Source organism: Nerophis ophidion, linkage group LG01 (assembly GCF_033978795.1).
Source record: "Nerophis ophidion isolate RoL-2023_Sa linkage group LG01, RoL_Noph_v1.0, whole genome shotgun sequence".
NCBI lineage: Eukaryota > Metazoa > Chordata > Actinopteri > Syngnathiformes > Syngnathidae > Nerophis > Nerophis ophidion.
This window is the reverse complement of record NC_084611.1, coordinates 75572257-75586035: the sequence shown is the minus strand read 5'-3', so window position 1 is coordinate 75586035 and position 13779 is coordinate 75572257. Positions and strand designations below refer to the sequence as shown.

The 13779-nt window shown below is 40.2% G+C and overlaps 1 protein-coding gene and 1 long non-coding RNA gene across 2 annotated transcripts in view; one reads left to right on the top strand and one right to left on the bottom strand.

Annotated features, from left to right (window-relative positions):
- Positions 1-194: 194 nt before the first annotated feature.
- LOC133559552 (CCN family member 1-like) overlaps positions 195-13779 on the bottom strand; it is a 31536-nt gene continuing 17951 nt past the window's right edge. The window contains exon 6 of the mRNA XM_061911415.1: positions 195-8128. Coding sequence (XP_061767399.1) covers positions 7814-8128 — 315 coding nt within the window. The 3' untranslated portion in view covers positions 195-7813. The remainder of the gene's footprint in view (positions 8129-13779) is intronic.
- Positions 3686-13779, top strand: part of LOC133559561 (uncharacterized) — a 34247-nt gene continuing 24153 nt past the window's right edge. The window contains exon 1 of the long non-coding RNA XR_009808201.1: positions 3686-3746. This is a non-coding gene — a long non-coding RNA (uncharacterized LOC133559561). The remainder of the gene's footprint in view (positions 3747-13779) is intronic.

Below are 13779 nucleotides of genomic sequence, written 5' to 3'. Positions count from 1 at the left end.
GCAGAGGTTAATTTCACCACACCTCGTCTGTGTGTGACTATCATTGCTGCTTTTAACTTTGTGTTAAAATTTTCAATCCGATTAACGCCACATAATAGCTTACATCATTTTAAAAAGGTACGTGAAACCTCAGCTGTGGAACCGACACCTCTCTCGTCAAAGTGCATTTCAGGGTGCAAAAAAGGCAATAAAAGTGGAATTCCATAAAAAGTTAATTTATTCAAAGTGTACCTCAATTTAAGTGGGTCGTTTGCGACACTTACACAGATGCCTAGAGGGCGCTAATGTGTTTCAAGCACTATGTCCCGCCCACTTCCGTCTTTAAAGCATGTAATGACGTAATCCTACGTACGTAGCATGCCCATTAACATCGCTGTTTGCGAAATAATAACATTGTTAGTACACGTACAATTTGGACACTTCAAAACAGGGGGGGACAAACTTTTTGCATCCAACGGCCAAAGCAAAAAGGTGCCAAAATAGGAAAAAAAATCTAAATCTCAATACAGTTCTTTTAATCAGTGCTAATGACAATAATAGATAACCAATGAACCTCGACATATTATTATGACGTGAATGCTCATTAATCCGGTTACTTTTCTCTGACATGCGCACAGCCCTGCATGCGCTATGGTGCCCTCTTGTGGGCAAATTGACCCACTACAGGTTCTCAGAATTTACGTTGTGAACAAACATGGCTTTTTGCATTTCTGCTTGTCCGACGCAGTCATGATATGTTTTCCTTCTGCTCACTACTTTTGTTTTCGCAGTTCTCGTTTTTAGAGCAACAAACTTAAGAGGACATAAAGCTACTTCTGTACATGTTGAATGGGGCGAGACAGCAGCAAGACAATTGCTATTTAAAGGCCTACTGAAACCCACTACTACTGACCAAGCAGTCTGATAGTTTATATATCAATGATGAAATATTAAAATTGCAACACATGCCAACACAGACGGTTTAGTTTACTGAATTGCAATTTTAAATTTTGCGCGGAAGTATCATGCTAAAACGTCGCAGTATGATGACGCGTGCGTGTGATGTCACGCATTTTAGAGGACATTTTGGTCCAGCACTGTTCACAGCTATAAGTTGTCTCTTTTCATTGCATAATTCCACAGTGTTGTGGACATCTGTGTTGCTGAATCTTTTGCAAATTGTTCAATTAATAATGGAGACGTCAAAGAAGAAAGATGTAGGTGGGAAGCGGCGTATTGCGGCCGCCTTTATCAACACACACACAGCTAGTGTTTCCTTGTTTCCATTCCCGAAAGATGACGGTGAAGCTTTACTATGGAACAGAGCGGTCAAGGGAACATGGTTCCCTACCACATGTCAACCGGCAGGTTTCGGTGAGAAAATGGCGGCAATAAGTCGGCTCTTACCGTAAACATTAGCGGAGAGCTTGCGTCGTTCGTCCTGCTCCTGTCAAAGAGGCAGCTGCGGACTCTCTTGCCTCCCCCCACCGGCTGCCCCGAACCGTCGGATGCTTCCACCGTGGAGGAGGGAAACATTTTTTTATATCTCAGCCCGGCCCCACTGGCTGCGTTCACCTCGTTGAGAAACGTGGCTTCCCTCGGAGACACTAGCAGTCACCACACCCGTGGCCACACCCCTCTGACTTTCAGGTATGACTATATAATCTCACTAAAACACTAGTAACACAATAGGTAGATAAGGGAATTTCCAGACTTATCCTAGTAAATTTGTCTAATAACATTTGAATCGCTCTGCAGTCTAGTTTTTTGTTTTTTTTCTAGTCCTTCACTCTCACTTTCCTCATCCACGAGTCTTTCATCCTCGCTCAAATTAATGGGGGAATAGTCGCTTTCTCGGTCCGAATCGCTCTCGCTGCTGGTGGCCATGATTGTAAACAATGTGAGCTCCACAACCCGTGACGTCAAGCGTGCATCGTCTGCTACTTCCGGTATAGGCAAGTCTTTTCTATTAGCGACCAAAAGTTGCGAACTTTATCATCGATGTTTTCTACTAAATCCTTTCAGCAAAAATATGGCAATATCACGAAATGATCAAGTATGACACATAGAATGGACCTGCTATCCCCGTTTAAATAAGAACATCTCATTTCAGTAGGCCTTTAATTTAGTCCCCCTCCACCACCAAAGTACAACTGACGTCACACACATGCACAGTAAGGATCATTTCTACCCGAAAGACTACCAACATAAAACGCCCATCTCAATCGGAATAACATTTGAATCCGAACGTGCGTGATCGGGTCAGAATATTCCTATTGGCGTGTTTACCTGAAGCATTTTTATTCCGGTTAGGTTTTTAATTCGATTAAATGTGTCCATGTACACATAGATAATTATTGTGTGAGCTTGAGATACAACTTTTTCACTTACGATACCGGTATCGGAGCCTTGAGTATCAGCTGATACTGATACGATATCAGCATACTTTTATTTTGTTATGTGGAATGTTAGAAAAGGTTGGATCACATGAAATGAGTCAAACAGAACAACGGTATGTCTGGAGAACACAAACCTACTTTACTATTAACCGTATGGAATGGTGTTTAAATTAAAGTGGCGTGGTCATTTGTGTTTGGGCGACACCTGGTGGTCACAAAGATTCAGGACATTAGGCTCAGTTGAATGATGTGGACGCGGTTGTTACTGGATATTTTTAGAACACGCTTCTATTTGGAGACTTTTGCTGCGTTCCGTTTACCTGAGTGGTTGGAAAGTGGATGCTGGGAATGACGTCAAAGCCGAGCTATGAGGGTTCCTGTTACGAGGTCGGAAATCAAGATGGCCACATCTTCGATGGCTATTTTTGCGCGTACGCACACACACACGCACACACACACACACACACACACACACACACACACACACCCCTTCTGTTTAGATCAGGGGACTCAAACTCAATTTACCCGGGGGCCACTGGATGCAGAAACTGGGTGAGGCTGGGCCGCGAGAAAAAATAAAAAAAAAGTCAAACATGCACTTTTTAATGAATTCACTTCTTTGAATGGCTTTCCCGCCCTAGCAACATACTTGTCAACTCTCGGGATCTTTCCGGGAAACACCCGAATATCAGTGCCCCTCCCGACAATCTCCCGGGGCAATCATTCTCCCGGTTTTCGCCTGGACAATAATAAGGGCGTGCCGTGATGGTCCTGCCTTTAACCTCCTCCACAACCTGCCGTCTCGTCCGCTTTTCCATCATACAAACAGTATGCCGCCCCAGTCACGTATTGTATGAGGCTTCGGAAGACCCACGGAAGTGACTGCAAGGCATACTTGGTCAACAGCCATACAGGTCACACAGAGTGGTCGTATAAACAACTTTTGACACTGTTACAAATATGCGCCACACTGTGAACCCACACCAAACAAGATTGACAAACACATTTTGGGAGAACATCCGCACCGTAACAACATAAACACAACAGAAAAAATACCCAGAATCCAATGCAGCCCTAACTTTTCCGGGCTACAATAGGTGGCGGGGGTGTATATTGTAGCGTCCCGGAAGAGTTAGGGCTACACGGGATTCTGGGTATTTGATCCGTTGTGTTTATGTTCTGTTACGGTGCGTGTCAGAAAGTGTTTTAGTCTTATCTTATTCTGACGCAGTTTTGAGATGTTAGATTTCCTGTGCTCTTAATTTGGCGATCTATTCTGAGACGTCATTTCCTGTTTGTAGCGTTTCTACGTAGTATGGGCTCTTGGGTGATCGTGTAAACAGCATTGTGTGCATTCCTGACTAAAATGTAAGTATACGTCGAATACAGCACGGTTATTAATGCTACAATGCCTGTAGTGTGTGAGATGTAGCCTTGACCGAGTGTTTGTTTGCAACAATATTTCTGTTTGACGATATAATTAGCCAGCACAATTTTCGCCCCGTTAATATTTCTTGTTACACAGTAGTTACCCTACCCTACCACTAGATGGCGACACAGACCACGTTTCAAGCACTGTTTTAATCAATAGTGCTTATTCCCCATTTATCTCTATTGGACTGGTTTAATAGTCCACGTACATTTATTTGTATATTTGTTTTATAAGACATTGTAGAGTATATTAGATATAATACTATACATATCCTGTTATATTATTGCATGTTGTATTGCATCAATGTATCCTAATCATTCTTTGTATATGTTCCCTTCAGACCACACACACACACGCACATACCTACCCAAACCTAAATCCCACTTGTTCAACTTCACCATTAAAGAGTGCCTGAAAGCCTCTCTGTGGCCTACTCGCTGACCGGAGTCCTTGTCCTAAAAATATATCAGACGAGCATTTCATATCCAGAGTAACCTACTCTATCACAGTGCGGATGTTCTCCCAAAATGTGTTAGTCATTCTTGTTTGGTGTGGGTTCACAGTGTGGCGCATATTTGTAACAGTGTTAAAGTTGTTTATACGGCCACCCTCAGTGTGACCTGTATGCTTGTTGATCAAGTATGTCTTGCAGTCGCTTACTGCGTCTACAGAAGCCAAATACATCCTGTGGCTGAATCGTCCCGCTATGTGTACAGGTTGTAAAGGAGACTAAAGGCAGTGCCTCCACAGTGCCCCCTTAATATTGTTGTTGGGCTGAAATTCGGGAGAATGTTGGCCCCTGGAGGGGCACTGAAAACTGGGAGTCTCCCGGAAAAAATCGAGGATATAAAAGTATGACGCTGTCTAGCGCCATTAACATAAAACTCGCGGGCCGGACCAACATTAAATTTTCACATTAAGGTGCGGGCCGCAAAAAAAACAATTGTGGCCCGCATGTTTGAGACCCCTGGTTTAGATGATGACTTAAGCCTATTACGCTACTGTATTTTAACATTGGTCAGTATGGCAAGTTTTTTGTGAGGTGGTGCTTGGTTGAAAAAAGTTTTGAGAACTGATCTCTAGTCTACCATGTTTACTTGCATAAAATAGAAGAAACTACAGTTTGGATGCAAATCCATACTTATTTCTGCTGATATCGGGCCGATGTCAAAATATCAATATCAGATCGTGGCACCCCGAGTGAGCTTGAAATAATGTCCGTATGAGTATGTTGTTTACCCCTGATTAAAAATAAAATGTAAAACAACGTTATGTTTAATGGTAATATACAGTGCATCCACAAAGTATTCACAACGCTTCACTTTTTACATATTTCGTTGATGCCAAAATGGAATAAATTCAGTTTTGTCCTAAATATTCTACACACAATACCCCACAATGAGAAAAGCTTTTTTTTTTTTTTAAATGCAAGTTTAACAAAAACTAAAAAAAATCACAAGTATTCACAGTCTTTTATCATTACTTTGGCAGCAATTACAGCCTCAAGTATTTTTCAATACGATGCCACAAGCTTGGCACGCCTATCTTTGGGCAGTTTTGCCCATTCCTCTTTGCAGCGCCTTTCAAGCTTTATCAGGTTGGATAGAAAGTGTCGGTTGTCATCCAGGTTGTCCCTGAACATCTCCAGCATCCTATTCAATATTACTTGAGACTGTAATTGCTTCAAACAAGTGCACAAAGTATTGAGCAAAAGCTGTGAATACTTATAATCCATCTCCATCCAATTTCTACCGCTTATTCCCTTTGGGGTTGCGGGGGGCGCTGGTGCCTATCTCAGCTACAATCGAGCGGAAGGCGGTGTACACCCTGGACAAGTCGCCACCTCATCACAGGGCCAACACAGATAGACAGACAACATTCAGACTCACATTCACACACTAGGGCCAATTTAGTGTTGCCAATCAACCTATCCCCAGGTGCATGTCTTTGGAAGTGGGAGGAAGCTGGAGTACCCGGAGGGAACCCACGCATTCACGGGGAGAACATGCAAACTCCACACAGAAAGATCCCGAGCCCGGGATTGAACACAGGACTACTCAAGACCTTCGTATTGTGAGGCAGATGCACTAACCCCTCTTCCACCGTGAAGCCGTACATATAATCCATTTTTGATTTTTAATACATTTGCAAAATAAAAAAAAAGACAGTTATTGTGGGGTACTGTGTGTAGAATTTTGAGGACCAATACGAATTGATTCCATTTTGGAATAAAGCTGTAACACAGGGGTCACCAACCTTATTGAAACCAAGAGCTACTTCTTGGGTACTGATTAATGTGAAGGGCTACCAGTTTGATACACACTTAAATAAATTGCCAGAAAAAGCCAATTTGCTCAATTTACCTTTAATAAATAAATCTATATATGTATATAAAAAAATGGGTATTTCTGTCATTCCGTCGTCCTTTTTTTTTTCCTTTTACTGAAGGTTTTTTGCAAGAATAAGTGATGAAAAAACAGGAAAAAAAATGAACATTTAATTTTGAAACATAGTTTATCTTCAATTTCGACTCTTTAAATTCAAAACTCAACCGGAAAAAAAGAGAAAAACTAGCTAATTCGAATCTTTTAGAAAAAAATTTTAAATGAATTTTTGGAACATCATTATTTTTTTCCTGATTAGAATAAATTTTAGAATTTGGTGACATGTTTTAAATAGGTTAAAATCCAATCTGCACTTTGTTAGAATATATAACAAATTGGACCAAGCTATATTTCTAACAAAGACAAATCATTATTTCTTCTAGATTTTCCAGAACAAAAAATTCATAAGAAATTCAAAATACTTTCAAATAAGATTTAAACTTGATTCTAAAGATTTTATAGATTTGCCAAAATATTTTTTTTGAATTTTAATCATATTAAGTTTGAAGAAATATTTCACAAAGATTTTTCGTCGAAAAAACAGAAGCTAAAATGAAGAATTAAATTAAAATATATTTATTATTCTTTATAATAAAAAAAAATACTTGAACATTGATTTAAATTGTCAGGAAAGAAGAGGAAGGAATTTAAAAGGTAAAAAAAGTATATGTGTTTAAAAATCCTAAAATCATTTTTAAGGTTGTATTTTTTTCCTCTAAAATTGTCTCTCTGAAAGTTATAAGAAGCAAAGTAAAAAAATAACTGAATTTATTTTAACAAGTGAAGACCAAGTCTTTAAAATATTTTCTTGGATTTTCAAATTTAATTTGAGTTTTGTCTCTCTGAGAATTAAAAATGTCGAGCAAAGCGAGACCAGCTTGCTAGTAAATAAATACAATTTGAAAAATAGAGGCAGCTCACTGGTAAGTGCTGCTATTTGAGCTATTTTTAGAACAGGCCAGCGGGCTACTCATCTGGTCCTTACGGGCGACCTGGTGCCCGCGGGCACCGCGTTGGTGACCCCTGCTCTAGCATAACAAAACATGGAAAAAGTGAAGCCATGTGAATACTTTCCGGGTGCACTTTAAACTCGTCGGTGGCGTCCTTTTTTTATTTTGAAAAGTGTAACTTTGGGCAAGTTGCGACACAACCGATTTAATTCGCAGTCCATGTTTTTTCACTTCCGAGCAGAAATGCGTCACACCTTCCCCCACTAGCGGGGGGGGAAACTGAAACTAGTGCAGTCTGTGTTTCAAAACTGCCGCGTCATAGTCATTATTCCCTGCAAAAGCCTCAAGAGTTCTTTTGCTGGTTGTCAATTGGGACCAATGCATCATGGGATATGGCGTCGAGCGACTTGGACTTGTGGTCACCGTGTCAAAATGTCATGTTGCTGCCTGCAAGCTCCCAAAATACTAGCGTCAGAACAAGCGCTCCTGAAGTGTTTTTGAATCTGGCTCCCACGTCTGACAAGGACGCAGTACAACTAGGGGGCGCCCTGCTGGTGGGCAGCTGTGTGTACGCAGTTTTTACTCACTCGGAGCCAGGTGAGGAAAAAAAAAAGAGAAAAAAAATGGCTCGTCGTTTTCTTCCGCCGTCCATCCATCGCAATAACAACCTTAATCTATGAACTTGTGCGTGTCTCCATACATCCAGTGCTGTGGCGGCAGCGCCACGTCGTTCAGGTGGCCGCACGCTTCCTCGCTGCATTTGCACGACTGAATGAACATGGTTGACCTCTGAAAGCGCTGGCCGTCCGGGCAGGCGAAGGTCACGGGCACGGTGCGCGTGCGGCGCGGTGAGCAGCAGCGTCCGTCCGGACACACGCCGCAGAAGTTGGGGCGGTAGAGACGCACGCTCACACACTCCCCGAAGGACAGGCGCTGGGGCGATGCCGCTTTTTGGGTGGTGGAGCATCTTTTTCCTCTCTGCGCCTGGAATGACAAACATGTAATAATAATGTGGTGTATTTTCGGACTATAAGGCCGACTTAAGGCTTCACGGTGGCAGAGGGGTTAGTGCGTCTGCCTCACAATACGAAGGTCCTGCAGTCCTGGGTTCAAATCCAGGCTCGGGATTTTTCTGTGTGGAGTTTGCATGTTCTCCCAGTGAACGCGTGGGTTCCCTCCGGGTACTCCGGCTTCCTCCCACTTCCAAAGACATGCACCTGGGGATAGGTTGATTGGCAACACTAAATTGGCCCTAGTGTGTGAATGTGAGTGTGAATGTTGTCTGTCTATCTGTGTTGGCCCTGCGATGAGGTGGCGACTTGTCCAGGTTGTACCCCGCCTTCTGCCCGATTGTAGCTGAGATAGGCGCCAGCGCCCCCCGCGACCCTGAAAGGGAATAAGCGGTAGAAAATGGATGGAAATGGAAGTCCGACTTAAAACCCTTTGATTTCTCTAAAATCGACAGTGTGCCTTATAGCAGGGGTCTCAAACTCAATTTACCTGGGGGCCACTGGATGCAGAGTCTGGGTGAGGCTGGGCCGCAAGAAAAGCTTTCTTTAAAATTTTTTTTTGCATACTCCTCAGCATGTGTAGTTGCATAATGACGTTTCAAATTGTATTCCTTGTGCACCCCAACTTTCGCTGTGCAAATAAGACAAGTCGGGTGCCCCTGTGCTCAACATAGAAATATTGCATCTCCTACTTTTCCTGGAATTGTCTTCCCTCACCACTAACCCTTCTCTTCACTGCAGGCTTTGAAAAAAGACATGTTTGGGGTAGTGGAACATATTTGTATTTAGCCGAAGCACTGACAATAATGTTATTTCCGCAATGTGTGTCGTTCCGCTTTTCCTCCCTACAGCAACACGGCGGTCGGCGGATAATAGCCGGGAAAGTACCGGGATAGCTAGCGCAAATATAGAAATATATGTAGTGTTAATCATGCGAGGCAATGCAAATTAAACAATAAAAAAAAACTAACGGTTTGAATTGGTCCAGGTTATTGGGGACTGTTATTACTGACGGACAGGTGTCGCGATGTGACTGCAGCCAGGCGCATAAGAATACCCTCGTCTCCATGGCAACGTCTCTGTCACTTTCACTCATTTGCTGCTTTTCCACTAATGCAGGGGTATTTTGGAGCCAAATAACAAAAACCGTCTCTGTCTGGAGCTGTCACGCCAAATTTCTTCTCCCTACAAACCGCCCCCCCCTTTTACTTCCGGGGTCATGATTAATACAGACGTTTTGTTAACGCTATATTATAAAAATACAGACGTTTCGTTAACGCTATATTATAAAAAAAAATTAAAAAACAATTTACAAACATAAGCAATGGGATGACATGAGAGGAAACGTGACCCCGGAAGTAAATGCGTCATCCCATAGCTTGTGTTTGTAAATTGTTTTTTAATTTTTTCTTTTTTCCTTCATGGATCCAAACTTTACCGCTGCTGGTAGTTTGTCTATGTTTATATTTAATAAGGTGTAGGTGTATTTATTTCAGTATAAAAGTATAAAAAGTGTTTTGCTTGGGTCATGAAATGATAATGGTGTGCCAGGGTATACATACATTTTATATTTAATGCTTAAATCTCTGGAGTCTACATCAACATCAGCTCTATTCCTCATTTCAAAATGTTTTATTAGTGTTTTTTTTATGTTGTTTTTTAGTTTGCTTATTTTCTACCCTTTTTTTGTCAAACAAAACTATGTTTTTTATGGCAAACACACAAAATATGCAAAATCTTCCACCAACAATATTTTTCAAAGTGGAATATTTGATGTGACGTAATCGGGGTCGAGGTGTGTGTGTGTGTGTGTGGGGGGGGGGGGGGGGTGTATATTGTAGCATCCCAGAAGAGTTAATGCTGCAAGGGGTTCTGGGTATTTGTTCTGTCATGTTTATGTTGTGTTACGATGCGGATGTTCACCCGAAATGTGTTTGTCATTCTTGTTTGGTGTGGGTTCACAGTGTGGCGCATATTTGTACCAGTGTTAAAGTTGTTTATACGTCCACCCTCAGTGTGACCTGTATGGCTGTTGATCAAGTGTACCTTGATTGACAATCATTCCATGACTTCGCTCTCTCTGTCTTTACTCCTCCCTCACAAACGCTGCTGCGTGCACACACCTTCACAATTTGATTTGTTTGTAACCCCTCTTAACCCTGAACGTACATTGGAAATACACGCAAACTTGACACAAAACACCGGACACTTGAGGCATTTAAGAAACCCTGCCCGGACATCCCCGGACAGTCTCGCAAAAGAGGACGTGTCCGGGTAAAAGAGGACTTATGGTCAGTCTACTACACGCCGTAGCTCACCGGCATCACAACCGTACATTTAATAAACAGTCAAAAAGCATGTTTCAGTGTTATATTCATGTTGTAGAAACAAAATGTTACTAAAATCCACTATATTTGCCTAGACAGTTGATAAGGATTATTATGATGGCAACAGTTTGAGCCTGGAACAAGTTAATTCACTTGACATTATTTCCCACTGCTCCACCGCATAAAAATCATAATTTTGAAGTGCATCACTGTCATTATCGTGATTCTACTACCCCACGCTTCACTTTGACCACCCACTTGTATTCTCTCCAATATGCTTCCATGCATGACAACTCTTTTCCTCTAGAAAAACACATTTTTTTGCCTTTTACCCAACAGCTTCTCATTGTACATCTCCATAAACGTGCACACTCTGATTTTCCACGGCACCTTAAGGCGAACCGAGCATGACAAAGAGCCCCCACATGCACGCGGAGCTTAGCTATGGACAGTTGCTTGGCAGGAATGCCAGGCCTGGATAAAGGGTGCTATATATACTAAACAAAACTAAAACACAACAGAGAAAATGAGCACCTGTGCTTTTACAATTGCATGTAGCGCTTAGCCAGGAAACGGTAATGACGACTTTGGCGCTTGTGACTGACAGCACAAAAAAAAAACAGTCTCACAAAAATCCTTGAGTGTGTTACAAGTAGTGTTTAAGAGGAAAACTGTGATCACGTGATGCTTGTATCAATATCAAACCACTTGCAAAAGCAGTTTTAGAAAAACAAACATCAAGTGAACTCACCGCACAGGTAGATTTTTTTTATTACAACCAACCTGCAGCCTAGAACTGATGAAATAATAATAATAATTTAAAAAATAACTACAGTAAACCCACCTTACTCTTTGCTTTGATACAAGGCCACCTTTCTCACACGCTGTGTGTAAGGCCCCACAAGCCATGTAGGGGCCCCATTTTACATGAAGAAGTGCATGTAAAATGTCAATTAATAAATGACAGAGCGCTTCATATGAAATTTAACCGCTAATGTAATCCTTCACCCCTTCCTGCTCTGTCACTGATAACAATATAATGTCAAATTTCCCCAGAAATTCTCATTGTGGGCGAGTAAATAGATCTAATGGGATCAAATTCCGGCCTGCAATGGTAAACGGGTTGTACTTGTATAGTGCTTTTCTACTCCATCAAATTAAATTCAAGTTGTGTTGAAAAAAAGGGTAAAAATTGTTTCATACGAATAAATGTGTGAAAATGTTTTTAATGGGTGGCCTCAAAATAAAATTCTGCTTCCGACCCAATTTAGCTAGTGGTCTGAAAGCTTTGTTTGTTTATAATTTGTAAAATTTGTTATTTTACATAAAAATTAATTTGAACAATATATTTCCCATTAATTCATTAATACAAAACATGCATCAAATTAAATTAAATTATGATTAAAAAAAGCATTAAAATGATTCCACATAAATAAAGTTTGAAAAAAAATATTCAAGTTCAAAATAAAATTCTGCTTAGGGCCTGTTTTTGTTTATGTTTTAATGTTGTTAAATCAATTTTTTTTTAATTAAAAATATGAACAATTTACTTTTTATTAATCTACTTTAGTGTAAAAAATGCATCAAAATATAATCACATTTGATTAAAAATCTACTTTGGGCCTTTGCTTGTTTGTTTTATTTACATTGTGTTTTTTTGCAATTTAAAAAATATTGAAGAATTTATCTTCCGCAAATACATCTTAGTACAAAACATGCATCAAAATAAATCCATATTTAATTAAAAAAAAAAATATATAAACATTTTTAAAGAAAAAAGTGTGAAAAAATGTATTATTGGTGGCAGGGGGCTTAAAATAAAATTCTGTTTATGCCTCAATTTTGACAAAGCACTGCTTTGATAGCAAAATGACCATTTCATAATCAGGGTAAATTAATTTAATATTTATTTTAGTACAAATCATGCATCAAATTAAATTCATGTTTAAATAAAAAACTATAAAAATGGTCTCACATAAAAAAAGTGTAAAAAAATAGATTTCTGGACGGCATTAATAAATCATATGTCAAAAAGGCAATATTAAATCATGTTATTTTCAAATACCTCTATAGTTAGATTTACAGCCCCGAAATCTTATCGTTTTCATTTCGATGCCCTGCCCAAAACCATTTGACTAATTAGAAAGTCCGTGAAGTCCGTGAGTGTGTTACATCCAGGTTGCCAGTTACGCACCGCCATCTTCGTCTAGCGTCTGCCACTGATAAAGTTTCTAAACATGTCAGACCTTAATAAATCTAAAAGGCCCAATTACGGTTCTCAACTTATTTATGACAAAGCCAGAAACAGAACGAGGATTTGTATACCTTTGAAAGATGGAGACGTTTGAAGGCAGAGAAGATATTTTCATCCGACGCCAAACTTGCTAATTTCCTCCTTGATGATAGGTAAGTCAGGCATTTATGTTTTCTTTTTACTTGTAATAAATGGAAATGGACATTTTGTATGTAAACTATTTTGTCCAATACAGTCTATAATCTTGTCTAATAAAACTGGTATGTTTGTGCAACGAATGTTAAGTATTCTAACCCGGTCAATGACACATCGACATATAGGCTAACGGGGGTAATATATATATATCTGTTAGCCTGTATGTTGATGTGTATTCGAACTGACAGGGCAAAATGTATTTTGGACAAATACACTGTAAAACCTATGATGTTATGGGTAGTGTCAGTGCCTATTTCGTTCTCAATATGCTGATAGGCTGAGGAAATGGGTTCCAACATTAGCACGGCTGTCATGGCAATGTGAAACGTATGGAGTTGGCCAAATCACATGATGAAATAATTCCTCATTCGCATATTGTGGACAACAGGTACCAAGTTTTCGTAAATGGCAATCTGAAATGTTTGAAACCGTAACTTGGTAAAATGTCTCCTACTTAGTTTAAGCCTTACATTAGGCTGGTAAGCAAGGTGTACTTAATTTAAACAGTATAACCATTGCTAGTGTTGGTTGAAGTTTGTTTTAGTCTTTGTTTTCTGATAGTACTGACAATAATCATGATTACCATTTGTTGTGCTGTTGTACACAGGCATGATGTACTATTCCCTGAAAATAGCCTAATATCTGTGTAAAGTGTGTTGGTAAGAGATTTGTTATTGACAAAACGCTTGTCTATTCAGCTATTAGGGTCCCAGCCCCTCTACCCCTAATAAGAGGCAGTGGAAGTTTGAAGTTCCTTGGAGTAGCCCTGTCGATCGAGCTGGATTCGGCCGTGATTGCAGTATCATTTAAGGCCAGATTACTACATGTGACTCCTTTAAATTTGTTATT